Source organism: Bos javanicus, chromosome 19 (assembly GCF_032452875.1).
Source record: "Bos javanicus breed banteng chromosome 19, ARS-OSU_banteng_1.0, whole genome shotgun sequence".
NCBI classification, from domain to species: Eukaryota; Metazoa; Chordata; class Mammalia; order Artiodactyla; family Bovidae; genus Bos; species Bos javanicus.
The window spans coordinates 34,401,404-34,417,978 of record NC_083886.1 but is presented as its reverse complement, the minus strand read 5'-3'; the positions used below and the strand labels follow the sequence as shown (position 1 = coordinate 34,417,978).

The 16,575-nt window shown below is 45.0% G+C and overlaps 1 protein-coding gene across 5 annotated transcripts in view; it reads left to right on the top strand.

The window, feature by feature from the left end:
• The window catches only part of FBXW10B (F-box and WD repeat domain containing 10B), a 33,391-nt gene extending 17,471 nt beyond the window's left edge, over window positions 1-15,920 (top strand). For 2 of the 5 annotated variants that reach the window (XM_061391132.1, XM_061391135.1), the window contains 7 exons: window positions 1,127-1,248; window positions 3,947-4,095; window positions 5,062-5,204; window positions 10,447-10,605; window positions 12,384-12,649; window positions 13,669-13,821; window positions 15,048-15,920. In XM_061391132.1, coding sequence (XP_061247116.1) covers window positions 1,127-1,248; window positions 3,947-4,095; window positions 5,062-5,204; window positions 10,447-10,605; window positions 12,384-12,649; window positions 13,669-13,821; window positions 15,048-15,865 — 1,810 coding nt within the window. In that variant the 3' untranslated portion in view covers window positions 15,866-15,920. Of the gene's footprint in view, window positions 1-1,126; window positions 1,249-3,946; window positions 4,096-5,061; window positions 5,205-10,446; window positions 10,606-11,589; window positions 11,667-12,383; window positions 12,650-13,668; window positions 13,822-15,047 lie in introns of those variants that run through there. The other 3 variants (XM_061391134.1, XM_061391133.1, XM_061391136.1) reach the window with 3 other exon arrangements.
• The last annotated feature ends 655 nt before the right edge of the window (window positions 15,921-16,575 follow it).

Genomic DNA, 16,575 nt, shown 5'->3' with positions numbered 1-16,575 from the left:
TGAGATCACACAGCCAGTGAGTGATGGATATGTGAGTGGACCTCAGGCAGCCTGGCTCCAGAGCCCAGTCTCTTGACATTATACTTTGTCCTGTCACAAAGTCAGTATGAATGATGGTTGAGAGATCTGAGGCAGGTTTGTATATTAAAAAATAGTGTGACTCATACATGTTTCCTATATATCTCTTAGATATGCTTTGTGTGTGTGTGTGTTTAGTTGCTAGGTCATGTCTGACTCTTTGTGACCCCAAGAACTGTAGCCCACCAGGTTCCTCTGTCCATGGGATTCTCCAGGCAAGAATACTGGAGTGGATTGCCATTTCTTCCTCCAGGGGATCTTCTCAACCCAGGGATGGAACCCAGGTCTCCTGCATGGCAGGTGGATTCTTTACCACAGAGTCACCTGGGAAGCCCTAGATATGCTTTAGAAATGCACATAAAATAGTCTGAATCCAAGTGGCCTGTGTCAATTGTTCTGTTGTTCTTGTTTGAAGATCAGCTCTACCACTGAATCAGTGTTGTGGATTCTGAGCCTGGTGATTGTTCTAGGGACCCTTACATCTGATGAAAAGTAAAAGTGTTAGTCACTCAGTTGCGTCTGACTCTTTGCAATCCCATGGACTGTAGCCCGCCAGGCTCCTCTGTCCATGGAATTAAGCCATTCCCTTCTCCAGGGGATCTTCCTGACCCAGGGATCAAACCTGGGTCTCCCACATTGCAGGCAGATTCTTTACCATTTGAGCCACCCGGGAAGCCCAGCTTGTGACAACCAAACATGTCTCCAGACATTGTCACATGTCCCCTGGGAGTGGATGTCACCCCTAGTTGACAATTTCTGCATTACTGTATTTAATTCTTCATAAACCTGTGAGATAATTATTTTTATTATCATTTCCATTGAATCAAGGAGGAAATGAAGTTTTCACTGAAGTTCAGTAGCTTTATTAAAGTTACACCTAAGAAATGCTGCAAGTGGGATTCAAATCCAAGCCTTGGACTCTGAGCTTAATCATGAAACTCTGATGCCTTCCAACTACCTATCAACCTAAAGGAACTCTATGCTGTTGAACCCTTGGGTCCTCAGAAAGTCTCAAAAACATCTCTTTTTTGTGGTCTGATTCCTGCAGGTACTGGGATCTGAAAAGTGGGGCTTGTATACGCATCTTCAATGGCCATCAGGGGACCATCACCTGCATGGATGTATATAAGAACAAGCTCGCCTCTGGAGCAAAAGATTGCCAGGTAAAAGGTGAGAAAGAAATGCCTCAGACTCTCTAAGATGTTTCCCTAAGCCCATGGGTTGCCAGAAGACTTGTTTTGCTCATTTCTACAGGCAGTCGCTTATCCCTTCATCCATCTATCTATGATCCATTGATGACTATTGGTTGAATGCTAGGAGCTGTGCTAAGTGTAAGGAAAGCAGCATATGCCATGGCCCTTTCAACGTGGCTTTCTATTTCCTCAAGAGCCTCGTGGTCTCCTAATGGAGACAGATACATAAATATATCATGGAGGGAAGAGTAAATATGTGAATGACAACAGTTGCCTTTTATTGAGTACTAACTTTGGGACTGTGATGGGTGCTTTACATTATCTTATTTCAGTCTCATAAGCGTTCTATGGGGTGGATGCAGATAAGGGATCCACGACTCAGAGAGAAAAACAATTAGCCATGAGTCAAACTGCTAAGTGGTTGGGTGGGGATTTGAACCCAGGGCTGTCTGGTTCTAAAACGTGTACTCCAGCAAGTTTGTGGAGGGCTAAGTCACCATAGAAATAAGAGTAAAAGGGAAAGCACCGCAGGCAGGGTACTGTTTGAGTCTGGTCCTGAGGATGAGTAGTTCTACAAGCAGAGGGAGTGTGTAGGGCATTTTAAACAGAAGGAACAGCTCAGGCAAATCACAGAATATGAAAGAAAATGAAGAATTGAGGGACTTTCCCTCTGCTCAGTTGGCTGAGCTGTTGTGTGTTGTGTTGGCAATCAGGCAGGTATGTTTGTTTGGGGCCAGATTATAAAGGGCCTTATGTGTTGAAAATTGAACTTTATTCTGTAAAATGTAGGAGGCTGTAAATGCGTTCTAAGCTGAGAAGCGATATGATGAGATGTGTATTTGAGAAAGACTGCTCTAGTGATATTGTGGAAGAAAGATTTGGAAAGATGGCAACTCTTTGGAGACAGGATGTCTTCAGAATATCTGAGAATAGGCAAGTGTGAAGTTATCGGATGGATCTGTATGTACCTGTAAGGAGATGGTACATACAGAGGACGGGGTTGGGGGGTAAGATTTCCAGAATGAGAACTGGCAGGACTTCAGCACTAACAGGAGATGAAAAGCAAGAAAGAATGGCGAAGGGTGAGGCCAGACTTTATAATTCAGGCCATTGGGTACACAGAAGTACCATTGATGGAAATGGGACCTTGGACGAAGAGCAGGGTAGGGGAGGGATGGAGGAGAAGATGATGGCTTGTATTTTGGACACGTTGAGTGTGGCAGGAGAACAGCCAGCCAAAGACGGTCCCATCCTAATCCCGGAAACCAGTGACTGTGTCATCTTGCATAGCAAGAAGGACTTTGAAGATGTAGTGAAGTCAGGGACCTTAAAATGGGGAGATGACCCAGGGTTATTGGTGTGGGCCCATGGGTCATCACCTGGATCCATAAAAACAGACATTTTCTTATGTGTGACCAAAAGGAGACATGACTGTGGATGAATGGTCAGAGAGATGGAACGTTGCTGGCCTTGAAGATGGAGAAAGGGGGTGTGAGACAAGGTGTGTGTCGGGGACCCTAGAAGGTGGAAAAGGCGAGGACATGGATTCCTCCCTCCACCCCCCTGAGACTCCCTAAAGGAGCACAGCCCTGCTGACACCTTGATTTTAGCCTTGTGAGGTTGTGCAGTGATTCTGTAAGATAATCCGTTTGTCATTTTCAGGCTCTAAGTTGATAGTAATCTGTTACAGCAGCAATGGGAAGCTAATGCATTGAGTGCGAAGTTCCCGCAGATGCCCAGGTGAAGGCAAAATGGTCTCTGGACCCAGACTCCCTGGGTTCAAATCCCAGTTCAATCTGCTCACCACCCCTGTGATCTTGAGCAGGTTACTGAACCTCTCTGGGTCTCAGTTTCCCCATCTGTACAGGAAGGAGTAATAATAGCTTTGTCCTGTGAAGATGAGTTAATGCATGGCAAGCACTTTGATTAGCCCGGCTCATGGCTGGTGTGGGGTGGGTGTGCACTGTGGTTAGTATTTGGTCCTGTGATACTCATTGCATTGCCTGAGGAAGTAGGTTCTATGGGGGGCTTTAATGTTCTCATCACTGAATTTATGATGCCCACTTTCAGTCTCTTCCTTCAAGCTCAGTTCTCCCACCACCAATGGACTCTCATATCCACCCAACATTTATGATATGAGAGGTGGGGGCTCCAGCACCATCTGTGTAGAAGCAGCAGTAGATTCGCCCTCAGCTGTGACAATCTCTTAGAAGTAAAATCCAAAAGTCAGATTCAGAAGTACTTTAAAATGTAAATGGAGAGAGACAGCTTTCTTTTCTTTGAGGGTGGGTAGGAGGTGAGGGTCAGGAGACAGCATCTGGGAGGAATCATGCCCTGAACACCTGCCATGATTTTCCTGAAATCTACTCTAGCATCTTTCAGGCTTGAGGAGGAGGCTTACTGGAGATGAGCTGTCCACCTCTTAGACCAGGAGGCTAAGTTTCAGGGTCAGAGCCAAGGTCTATGCATTGCTGGATCTCCCAAGGGCTATGAGAGGGGAGCCCTGGGTTGCAGGTACATGGACTATGGGTGAGCCAGTGGGGGTGCTGGACCAGATGAAGCCTTCTGGAGTTTGATATGATGGGCTTGGCTGGTCTCAGCTTCTGCGATGGGGTATGGAGCCCCTTTGGCACCCTCTCCATGCACCCTCTTTTCTCTCTCCCCTTCCCTTTCAGAGTGGGATATAGAGACAGGGAAGTGCCTAAAGACTTTCAAACACAAAGACCCCATCCTGGATACCAGGATCAATGACACGTACATCGTGAGCAGCTGTGAGAAAGGCATGGTCAAAGTGTGGCACATGGTCACAGCCCAGCTGGTAAAGGTGAGGGGCTAGGGATGGGGACTGGGGAGCAGAGTGCTGCGGGTGAGAGGCTGGAGGACACTGACAGGCACTGACAGACAGGTAGCTCCCCAGACCACCCTAGGGTGGTTGAGAGGCAGTCACCAAAAGAGGGTGGTCCTGAGAAAGGGAAGGGGAAGACCCCCTAAGAAGGGGCCATTCTGAGTTGGTTGAAGGTCAAGGCCCACGTGAGCCATGTTTTCATGGGTGGAGGTGGTGGAGGCTACGTTCTGACTCTGCAAGATACATGGATTCGGAGGGGTCTTTTCACAGCAGTACAGGTAAAGTACCTTTTCTTCTGGAACATTTGACCCTGATTCTGGCATGGGGTCTGGGAATGAACAAACCACAGTGATCTCCTCTTGCCTCTCTTCTGAGAAGAGAATGTTGGCTGTCTAGAAAGTGATCGAATGTTCACACACAGGAAGTGTTCTTGCCGGATGGGCAGCCCCCGTCCCTGGTGGGTGGTGCTGAGATATCTTTTGTGCTGAGAATACAGGATCACAGCGAGAAGCGGCTGCCTGGCTGGTGGGCTTTTCTCACCAGTGATGTTACTGTGGTCTAAGCAGTAGTTACTGGATATCAAGCTGCCTCTGGTCCTGGCAGGGAGCTGACACATGAGCCTTGCCCTTCTGGCAGCGGAGGAAGGAAGACTGTGTCCCTCTCAGGCACTCCAGGAAGGCGGGGCCTGCCTGGTCACAGACCCACTGGGTACAAGGCCTCCCCAGATCTCCTTCCTCCTTAACTGGGGAGGGAGCAGGTTGCCTGAACCTCACCAACCTTCTTAGAGCAGACATGCAGTGGGCTCAGGCAGACTCCCAGTGTGGTAGCCTCAGACTGGTGGAGCGTGGCTTTGGGATCCATCTCAAGAAGCCTCCAGCTCTGCTCCTTGAGGAGTCATGATTCGGGCTGAAGATGGGCTGAGAACAGAGGCATCTTTTCTTGCAGACGCTCAACGGCCACGAGGGGGCCGTGAAGTGTCTATACTTCGACCAGTGGCATCTCCTGTCAGGAAGCACTGATGGCCTGGTCATGGCCTGGAGCATGGTGGGAAAGTACGAGCGGTGCCTCATGGCCTTCAAGCATCCAAAGTAGGTACTCAGGACACCCTGGCCAGGTCCCTGCCCCTGACCCCAATTTTCCCAACAGAACCTAGACTTCACTCTTTAGTGAAGTCTTCATTAAGTAGGGACTTCACTGTCCCTACTGCTCTCTGCTGACCCTCTCGCCTCTGCTCCTCACCCATTTCCACTTTCCTCTTCTTCCACCTGTTGCCCAATATAGTCACCCCCTCTCCTGCCCTCCCTTGTCTCTCTTAAGAAACAATAATACTATGTGGAGATTTTGAGAAGTTACTGAAAATTTACACTTACGGCACATGTAATAAATTTTATCTGTTACCTACCAAACTTAGGAATATTGGCGGAACTGTCCCTCTGTGATGCCAATTCCAGTAAACTTAAGTTCTTGGAATTTTGTGGTTGCGAAAGCTTAAAATGACCCAGGTGCCAAAGGTTTAAAAATAAGGAAGGGCTTAAAGAAGGCGCTCCCTTAAAGCCTGGGGGCTCAATTCTATTCCGGGACAGCAAATGGATTTCATTTTGCATTTCCAATCCCAGTTTAGTGATGGTGCGTGCTTGGATCCAATTAAGAAGTACTCTGAGGTTATCTAGGCTTATTTGTAAAGGGCATTGTGGTCAGTTAATGGTTCTGCCATAATTGTGGGTTTTACAAACTGCTCTATGCCACTCTTGTACTGCACGAATATTGCTTCTTCCCCTGAGTGCATTATAAGAGACGCCAGGAAGCTAAGTGCTATCCTAATTCATTGAGAGAGGGTCTTCCAGGAGGATCTGTCAAGGAGAGTTATTTAATGAAAAATGGTCCTAGATTTCCTGGTACCCTCACAGGAACCTCTTTTTTTTAAAATTAATTTTTAAATTTTTAAGAAAGGTTTTATATTGGAGTATAGTTGGGTAACAATATTGTGATAGTTCCAGGTGCACAGCAAAGGGACTCAGCTGTACATATATATGTACCCACTCTCCCCCAAACTCCCTTCCCATCCAGGCTACCACATAACATTGAACAGAGTTCCTTGTGCTATACAATACAATAGGCCCTTTTTGGTTATCCACAGAAACTTCTTGAGCAGGCAGACTGGCTTTGTGGGCAGTAGAGGGGGATATGGGCCTATATGTGTATGTTCTCTATCTGGAGTGTAACTGCATTGTTGACAGGTGGGTAGTATCAGGAAGGGCCAGTGTTCAGTGATTTAGTTAAGCCTTGGGTGATTATCGATAAACCTTACAGCATTGATCATCTGGCTTGTCCAAACTTGACCTCAAGGAGGGACTCAAACTTTGTGATATCACATTAAAATGGTAACGCTACATTTTTAAAACCTTCCAAGCATGATTCAGTAGGATTTAATTTAGTTATTGGAAGATAATTGTTTCCAGCAAACTTAGCAGTATGTTCACCATTTCATCAAACCCATTCTATTAATACCTCAGCTTTGGGATCTTCTTAAACCATTCCTACTTCCACTGAATGACAGCCCAACACACCATCCACATTGGCTCTTGATGCCTTGCACACTTACTGCCTTGCACACTTACAGCAAATCCATAGACAGTTATAGTACATTTGGAGGACATGGGCAGTGTTCTCATTTGTAGGGCCCTTTCTCCCACTCATCTGAAGCAGTACTGTGTATATATAAGTGCTTGATTGTTGTTGTTCAGTTGTTAAGTTGTGTTTCACTCTTTGTGATCCCATGGACTGCGGCAAGTCAGCCTTCCCTGTCCTTCACCATCTCCCAGAGTTTGCTCAAACTCATGTCCATTGAGTCAGTCCAGTCATCTCGTCCTCTGTTGTCCCCTTCTCCTCCTGCCCTCAACCTTTCCCAGCTCTAGGGTCTTTTCCAGTGACTCAGTTCTTTGCATCAGGTGGCCAAAGGATTGGAGCTTCAGTTTCAGCATCAGTCCTTCCAATGAATATTGAGGGTTGATTTTTTTTAGGATTGACTGGTTTGATCTTGCTGGGCAGTTTGATCTCCTTTGTGGGTAGTTTAGCTGGACATAGTGAAGTGTTGAGAAAGCAAATTTATGCTATTGATTTGTACAAAGAAGCCAAATTATTCATTTACTGCAAGAAATATGACTATCAAGTACACTGAACACCTTCATTCCATTTAATGTATACATTGTATATTTATATATATTATATAATATATTTAATACATTAAATATATATTTATATACTATATATAACATTTTAATATATAGTAAGTAAATTGAATATATATATTTACAACTTAAAAATTAAGATAATTCACATGACACAAAATTCACCGTTTCATGATGTACAATTGAATGTTTTTTAGTATATCCATAATGTTATGTGGCGATTCCCACTATCTAATTACACAATATTTCCATCAGTCAGTAGTAATGTCCTCCGTTTCATTTCTGATTTTAGTAATTTGAATTTTATCTCTTATTTTTTGGGGGCAGTCTAAGCAAAAATTTTATAATTGTTATATATCCTTGGTAAATTCATTCTTTTACCATTATTATGTAATGTTCTTTTTTTGTGTCTATTAACAATTTTGTCTAAAAGTCTATTTTGTGTGGTATTTGTGTAGACACTCTGGTGCTCCTTTGGCAAGGAGTATCTTTTTTTTCCCACTCTTTCACTTTCAACATATTTGTGTCTTTGAATCTACAGTGAGCCTCCTGTAGGCAGCATTTAGTTGGATTGTGTTTTTAATCGTTTCTCCCAATGTCTGCCTTTTAATGGAAGAATTTAATCTATTTACATTAAGTGTAAAACAAACTTAACTCTACCATTTGGCTTTTTGTTTTTCTATAGTCTTATATATATTTTGTTTGTTTCATTTCTCAAGTTTTCTATTGTGGTCTTTTTGGGTGTTGAACAGATATTTAGATATTAACAGTGTACCATTTTAATTCTGTCATCACATTTTTACTATGTATTTTTGAATTACTTTATTAGTGGTTTCCCTTGGGTTGCTGCAAGCCTTTGGTTATTTCCCAGAGTTCCAAATAGTTGATTCTGACAGTTTTTGCCAGTTTTTTCATTGCTTTTATGAAAGGATAGAATTTTGGAGTTCCTTTGAACACCACCATTTTCACTGACGTCACCTTCTGCAGTGTTTTTTTTTTGATCAAGGAGGGACAAAGAAAGAGACAAGTGACATTTCTAGGGCAGAGATAAAATATGAAAGGAGACTGGATTATGCCAGAACCATGAAAACCACTGTTGTGTGAGGTATGGGCTTAGTTTTTAAAATACCTCGATTGATTTAATCACGACAGGAATCCTCTGAAGCAGTTCCCCTTCTCATGGAAGAGAAAACTGAAGACTGAGAGGTTATTTTCTCAAGTTTATACAGTCAGTAAGAGGTACGATCAGGTTTTGATCCCAGGTTTTCTGATCCCAAAGTCTGTGCTTTAAATCACCAGGCTATGATGGTATATAGGCTGAACCACCAAATGTCACAGGAACCCACGAGAAGTGTAGGCTCCGCTCAGCAAGATCCAAAGAGACACACAGGGAGGCAAACCCTTCAGTCACTAGACATCTCTCCCAGTGTGGATCGCCATAGGTGGACTGAGGTGCACTTAGGGCGCCAGTAAAGTCATTGCATTTTCATCTTGGGAAAAAATGAGAATTTTGTTGAACTTTCTTACATGTATTTTATACCTTACATTTATTATCTATCTATCCATCTGTCCATCTAGCCATGTGTTCATCACATGATACATCAAGCCGCATTGACTTCTTTGCTGTTCTTTGAATGTCTTCTGCGTTTCAAAGTCTTTGTTATTTTTGTTATGCTAGTTGTTGGAGCCTTGAAAAGTCTCAGTATGACTCTGGTACCTAGGTCACCTTGGAATCTGACCAAGTCCAGATGATATGTGGTGGATGTCATTCTTTTAACTTTTTATTTTATACTGAAGGATAAGAGTCAGACATGACTTAGCAACTAAACAACAACAAAAACACAGCTGATTAGCAATGTTGAGATGGTTTCAGGTGCACAACAGAGCAACTCAGCCATATACAGAGAACACATATACATGTGTTCTTCCCCCAGACTCCCCTCCCACCCAGGCTGCCACATAACGTTGAGCAAAGCTCCCTGTGCTATATGGTAGGTCCTTGTTGGTTATCCATTTTAAATAGAGCAGTGTGTACTTGCCCATCCCAACTCCCTATGTTGGATGTCATTGTTTTAACATACCTTAGCAATGATCATACACTGAAACGTGAGCCAACGTTCACTTTTGTAATAAATATTTATTGAGGACCTGCTGCAGGGCTGGGCCATGTGCTGGGTGCTGGGTGTGCAAAGGTGGATAAGACAGGTGCTGTACCCAAGAGGATCTGACAATATACCAGAAGTCTATGTATATGAGTAGGGTGAGAGGAAAAGTGGAGATGAGAGGTGGCTTTATGGAGAAAGTAACATATGAATGTGGCCATGGATGGACTTGGATGGGTGGAGGTGGCAGAGGTTGATGGACCTGCTTTGCACACAAGGTCTAAAAAATTGGTGACATCAAGTTCCATTTTTCAGTAGCATTAATAGCAGTAGGGTAATGGCACTTCTCAGATCTGAATACTCCACTTATCTGGAGCCCAGCTAGGACCCAACTGTTGTCAGGGGGATTTTGTTAGAGGCATTTATATAAATCTTCTCCCGATCCCCCCCTCTCTTCCCCTGCTGGTAATCACAAAAGAGAGCTCAAAAATCTCAGCTGGTGGATACCATTTTCCTATGGGATGTTTCACTGAAAGAATGAAAGCCACTAATTTAAGGACCAAGAGAACCTGCTCAAATACCAGGTTTTTGCTTCTTACAAAGATAACCATTTTCCCGTCTGTTTTCTTTCATTTATATAATAATGCTACTTTTAAAAAGATTAAAAATGTCAAATGATTCTGAGCATGACATTTGTAGAAGTCTGATAGCTAGAAATCAAATTGTAAGAGAGAAGCACAGTCATCTATATATCTGACCAAAAAAAAAAAATCTTGATGTAAGCCCTTTTGTTTTTCTGCCTTGTGGCACTGTGACCAAGTTGTAGGAACAGTAACTGCAGAGTGAGGGGAGAGAGTACAGCTGCGTCTTGAGGGTTAATGGTTTACATCCAGAATCACAAAATGATGGCAAACGTTGCTTCAGGGACAGTCCATGAGCCCCCCACCCACTTCCAACCACACACCAAAGTCCCTGACTGCAGACACATCCGAGTGGTTCACCGGAAGGTGGGTACTGCCCGTCGCTCTGTTCCCTTCCAGGGAGGTTCTCCACGTGGCCCTTCTCTTCCTCCGGGTCATCAGTGCTTGTGCTGATGGCAAGATCCGCATTTACAATTTCCTCAACGGGAACTGTCTGAAGGTGATGAAAGCCAATGGCAGAGGTGATCCTGTGCTGTCCTTCTTTATTCAGGGCAACAGGTGGGTGGTCGGTGTGGAGGTCAGGGTCCTGAGCGAGTCGGTTTAGATGGTTTCTTTTTTCCCTCCTCTGGGACACTGGCCCCGGATTTGCAGGCAGCAGGAGAGCACAGGTTGTGCTCACCTGCAGTTTGGGTTGTGGTGGATGATAGGCTCAGGGGCTCATTTGTTCCCAGGCTCGGATCTGATCACATGATGGGCATGATACAGCTCTGCCGCAGGGACCCGGTTCTGCCAACAGGCAGCCTTCCCCTGCCCCCTGATCCTCTGTCCAGCCTGAGCGCTCCTCAGGTCCCTGTGTCTTGTCTCTGATGCAAAGAGACTTGCAGGAAAGTTGGGGTGGCATTGGTAGGTGGCCCCATGTCCAGTGGGGCAGAACTGTGCAGAGGTGTGTGTGCTCAATCACTTAGTCAAGTCTTATTCTTTGTGACCCCATGAACTGTAGCCCACCAGGCTCCTCTGTCCATGGGATTTTCCAGGCAAGAATACTGGCGTAGGTGGCTCTTCCCTTCTCCAGGGAGCAGAGGAGTTTATGAAACAGAACCATGGTGGCACTAAGTGAATATAGCACTGTGTTGTTATACGCTAGGTTCACGTGATATTATGTAAAAATACCCAACTAGACTTGTAAATTCTAGCACAGGCTCACTTGAGACATCACCTAGTCACCCCGAACGACTTTGCCTTCCTTCTGCGTAATAAGGCTCAATAAATGAATACTCTTTCAGTCATGAAGTCAGAAAGCCATAAAGAGAGATCACCTCTCACCTTTTTCTCATTTGTGACATCCAAAGAGAGATGTCAGCTTGAGTAAAAATGAGTCTGAAAGATTTCTAACTGGGATGGTTCTCTAATTCCATTCCAGCGTATCCTACTATAACCAGTCACTTTTATGGAGAGTTTATGCTGACTGTTGACAGCCTTAAAATTACAGCCTTTTGGAGCAGAAAGGAGCCTGCACACAGCATTTCCATCTCTTGTTTACAGCTATAGGCGACCTAGGAACCAGGGTTGGGGAGCAGCGCCCTGTGAATGCTGTGAACCCCAGGAACAATGGGTGGGAGGTAATATTTGGGGTCCCGGGTTCAGGGGGGATTAGGGAAGATGGAAACCCTCCTGCTTTCCAAATACAAATGTCCTGTCTGGATATAGAGTGTGCACAGAGATCCTGGAGTGATGGAGTGAAGATTGGGATAGAAAGTCAGCGAGGGCTTGAAGACTTCCCCCATTAGCGAGCTTTCTCATCCCATCATGACAATAGACATGTGGCATTTGGATGCTGTGCTTAAGAAAGGAGTGGACTTCCAGACATTTGTTTGCAGAGTAGCTAAGCTTTCTGCCTCGGGTACCTAGGTCCTTAGCACTTACTCCAGGAACAGAAATTCACTTAAAATGTTTTAACTCGAGAAGTGAAGTAATCAGGACACGTGTGCTTTGCTCACAACTCATTTTTAAAGAAAATAGCTACAGAGCTAATGAGTTCTGCTGCACGGCCTGCTACCTTTCTCTGCTCTAGACCCTGAAACAACCTACACCACCCTGTTTGTGTGGTCATTTCCCCAGCACTGATCTCTTGGCTCAGGATCCAGTGGGACAATACTCCTAATGCATATTTGGAAGCTGGGGCAATGGCAGCCTCCACGTTCCTTTTAAGGGTATGTGGGATCTTAGCTCCCTGACCAGGGATTGAACCCGCTCCCCCTCACTGGGAGGTGTAGTCTTAACTACTGGACTACCAGGGAAGTCCCCTTTTGTGGGCAATCATGTTGCTTTGGTTCCAGGATGGTGATCAACACGGAGAGCAACGTCCTCCTGTTTCAGTTTGAGAATATCAAGTGGCAGTACTCAGTAGAACGGGCCAAACAAAAGAAGAAGGACAGAGAGGAGGACAGGGAAGAAAACAGCTTTGCAGAAGTCCTCTCCAAGTCTAGCACCCAGGTCTACAGCCCAAGGGATTCTGTGTCCAGCAAGCAGACAGCCCAGGAGTCCCTGTTAAGCAAACCTCGCAGGTCCCGCATCTTCCTGAGGGCATCCAGATTACCTACAGGTGAGACAGCTGAACCCAGGCTGCCTCTATGGTATCCATTGGAGCAGGCAAGGGGCTGCTAGGACCAGCTTCTTTGTAGGATATTTTGGGCAGTGGTTTCTTAATGATGTACATCCCAGTTCTTTAGGGCAGGTGGGAACCGTTCTCTTTGACATGACAATCTAATAGGCAGCTCAAGGGAAGCTGCTAATTTTCAAGGCCTAATTTCCAAATGTATTAGACTCTTTCTACAGGAGGTGACGCTAGCCCTTCATCAGTCCAGTTCAGTTCAGTCGCTCAGTCGTGTCCAACTCTTTGCGACCCCATGAATCGCAGCATGCCAGGCCTCCCTGTCCATCACCAACTCATGGAGTTTACTCAAACTCATGTCCATTCTCCATGCCCTTGATCCAAACATATGTTGCCATTGTGTTAGTTGCTCTGTCAAGTCCGACCCCATGGACTGTAGACTGCCAGGCTCCTCTGTCCATGGGATTCCCCAGGAAAGAATACTGTAGTGGATTGGCATTCCCTTCTCCAGGGGATCTTCCCAATTCCGGGATCGACCCTGTATCTCTAGTGTCTGCTGCTTGGCAGGTGGATTCTTTACCACTGAGCCATCTGGGAAGCCACTTTCCAAGCATATAGTACATGATTATTTCCTTAGGACAGAGACAAGCTACATTGCACTCTTCTCTCTAGACCTCTGGTTGATAACATGCATACCTGGAAAATACTAGATCAATAGATCACCTCCAAGCATATTTTACACAAATGATCAGCTGGGACAGAGCACCAGAAATTTCAGATAACACTTAAAGCTTCATAATCAGTAGGAAATCAGGTTGGGGGGGTGTTCAGCAGGTGACCTAGATGGACCTTTGGTTCCAGGTGACTGCCTAGCTTCCAAGGAATAAGAAACATCAAACAATAAAGTGATAATTTGGGTGAAGATCAGTTGAATTATCAGCTGTGCCCCCAGTAGTCATCCTTGATTGAATCACAGAATTACTACAGTTTCCTCCTCAATCTTAATTTAGGTGTGTTAATGGAGACACCTCCAAGTCCAGGAAAGCCAAAGTCACCCTGGAAAGATGGCAGGAAGAGACTGGGTTCTCAGGAAGCAAATGGCATGGGTGCCGAGCAGGAGAATTTGGAAGCAAAACCTGTTGTCGCCGGAGATCAGAAGACGGGTGATCCTTTATTCTGAATCAGTGTGACAGGATTCAACCCCTCTTTCTCTCTCTGTTCAGTCCAGTTTTTCACCAGGCCAATAACTTTGCTTATCTTTGATTCAGAACAGATAAAATGCCCAGCTTCTCCTACGAATGACTGTGGTGTTGGTTTAGTGACTGATTTCCCCTAATCATCCCCTACTAACTAGGCCACACAGAAAAGTGTGAAAGTGTTTAGTCACTCAGTTGTGTCAGATTCTTTGTCACCCCATGGACTGTAGCCCGCCAGGCTCCTCTGTCCATGTGATTTCCCGGCAAGAATACTGGAGTGTGTTGCCATTTCATTCTTCAGGGGCTCTTCCCCACTCAGGGAGCGAACCTGCGTCTCCTGCACTGGCAGACAGATTCTTTACCACTGAGCCACCAGTGTGCTAGAATGAATCTCTTGTCCTTATCAGTGGCTTTTGGACCTGTTATCATTCAAAACATTTTGGGATCTCCTGTTCAGGAGTTGCTTTTTGGCCATGTGATAATTTCCATTTTGCAGTGGAGACATATTTTTTGAAGGCAGTTTTGATTCTAAGAAACATCCAAAGATCTTTTGGAATCAAATTTGATTATAATAAAGTGGAGATCAAGCTTTGCTATACAAGTTTTATTTAAAAGTCTATGTTACTAAAAATTTATGGGCTTTCCAGGTGGTACTAGTGGTAAAGAACCTGACTGCCAGTGCAGGAGATGTAAGAGATGAGAGTTTGTTCCCTGGGTCGGGAAGATCTCCTGGAGGAGGGCATGGCAACCCATTCCACTATTCTTGCCTGGAAAATTACATGGACAGAGGGGCCTGGTGGGCTACTGTTCATAGGGTTGCAAAGAGTTGGACATGACTGAGCAACTAACACTTCACTAAAAATTTATAAGGTCCATAAATGGGGTGTGAAGTTCATTCCCACAGGGGAATTTCAAGACTGTGTGGAACATAGAGATGTTCCTTCCAAAATATGCATATCTAGATGTTAATGCACCCTTGGACACAAATACTAGCATATCTGTTAGAAGCTCATGTTAAATATGTTGTGATTGCTTGTCTCAGAGAGGATTTTTGCTCACATGATGGTGGCGTGTCCATTCGGCAACAGCGACCTTAGTCTGCATAATAGTTAGAATGGATTTAATTTTCATGCATGAGTATTTAATGGTTTTCATGGAACACTGATTTGCTTTTCTTTTGTTTTTGGAAAAAGCAGATGATATGGAGAAATTACCAAAACAAAGGTATCTGGGAATTTCGGGAGACTTGATCCATCGCTCAAAGAAGTCCTGGTGCATTCCCATGTCGCCTGACCAGTTCCTCCTGACCGTGAATGCCCTGCAGAAAGCCCATAATTCTGGGGAGTTTGCCTATCCCCGGAGGCCCCAGGCCCAGATCATCGATGTCTGGGGACCTTCCATTCCATACCCAAGGAAGGTCCTGAGTTTGAAGGGCCAAGCGGTCCAACAAGCAGTTGACCGACTGAGATTCAGCACTCTTCCCATAGAAGTGAAGCAGACCAGTATTCCCCTCGAAATCCAGAAGCTTCAGCCCAACCTGAAGAAGTCTGTACATGGTCCCCAAGTGCATTCCACCATCCCCCAGCCGGTGCTTATCTGCCCCAGGTTCCGTGGTGGCTCGAAGGGTGAAGACCGGGCCACCAGTTCAACTGACGGAGTGCGCAACTTCAGCCCCTTAACCAGCACGCAGGTCATCAAGCCAAACCGCATGCTGGCTCCGCCCGCAGGCACGGCAGCCCAGGCTGCCAAGAAAGAACGGCCCCGCTACTACTCTGCCCTTGACCCCTTACGAGTGAACACAGAGTTCATGCTGCTGACTGTGAAGGAGCAGAAAGAATATAGGGAGGCCAAGATGAAAGAGTTTCAGGCCATAAAGCCAGTTGGAGTGGTCGATCCAGAAAAGGCCAGCAGAGCTGCATGGATCAGGAAGATCAAAGGTCTGCCCATCGACAACTTCATGAAGCAGGGGAAAACCGCGGCCCCCGAACTTGGACAAAATGTGTTTATTTGAACCAGCCTTGGGAAATTACTGTGTCTTATAATAAACAGGAAACCAAGTAGATGTTAATATTTGGCCTCTTTTATTTTGTTTGTTTGTTTGTTTTCAACTGTTCCTTGGCAATTACCATGAGGACTCTTCATTATTTTCCTATAAGTCAAAGAACTGATACTTATCAAAGTAAGAAAACAGAGACTAAGAGAGATTGGTATCTGTATTCCCACTGAAAACCACTCACTGAGATGCATGGAAACCCTGTTTCATTGATGGGGGATGGAGAAGTGGTTTTTGGAAGTTTAATACCACTTATCGCTACCAATTTCCTGTGTCATTTCTTCTAGCAAATGGACCAAAGGGATTATATCTGAATTGTGCACTGGAGTCCCCTGGTGTTTTCGTGCAGAAGCCTGATGAAGCGCAGTAAGTTCAATTAAGTATCAAAAAGGAGCCCTTAAATTGTGTTTCCTTCTCAGGGCTAACTCCTAGGGAGAAGAATTAATATGCCAGCAAATTTGGAAAACTCAGCAGTGGCCACAGGACTGGAATAGGTGTTTTCATTTTAGTCCCAAAGAAAGGTAACGCCAAAGAATGCTCAAACTACTGCACAATTGCACTCATCTCACACACTAGCAAAGTAACGCTCAAAATTCTCCAAGCCAGGCTTCAACAGTATGTGAACCGTGAACTTCCAGATGTTCAAGTTGGATTTAGAAAAGGCAGAG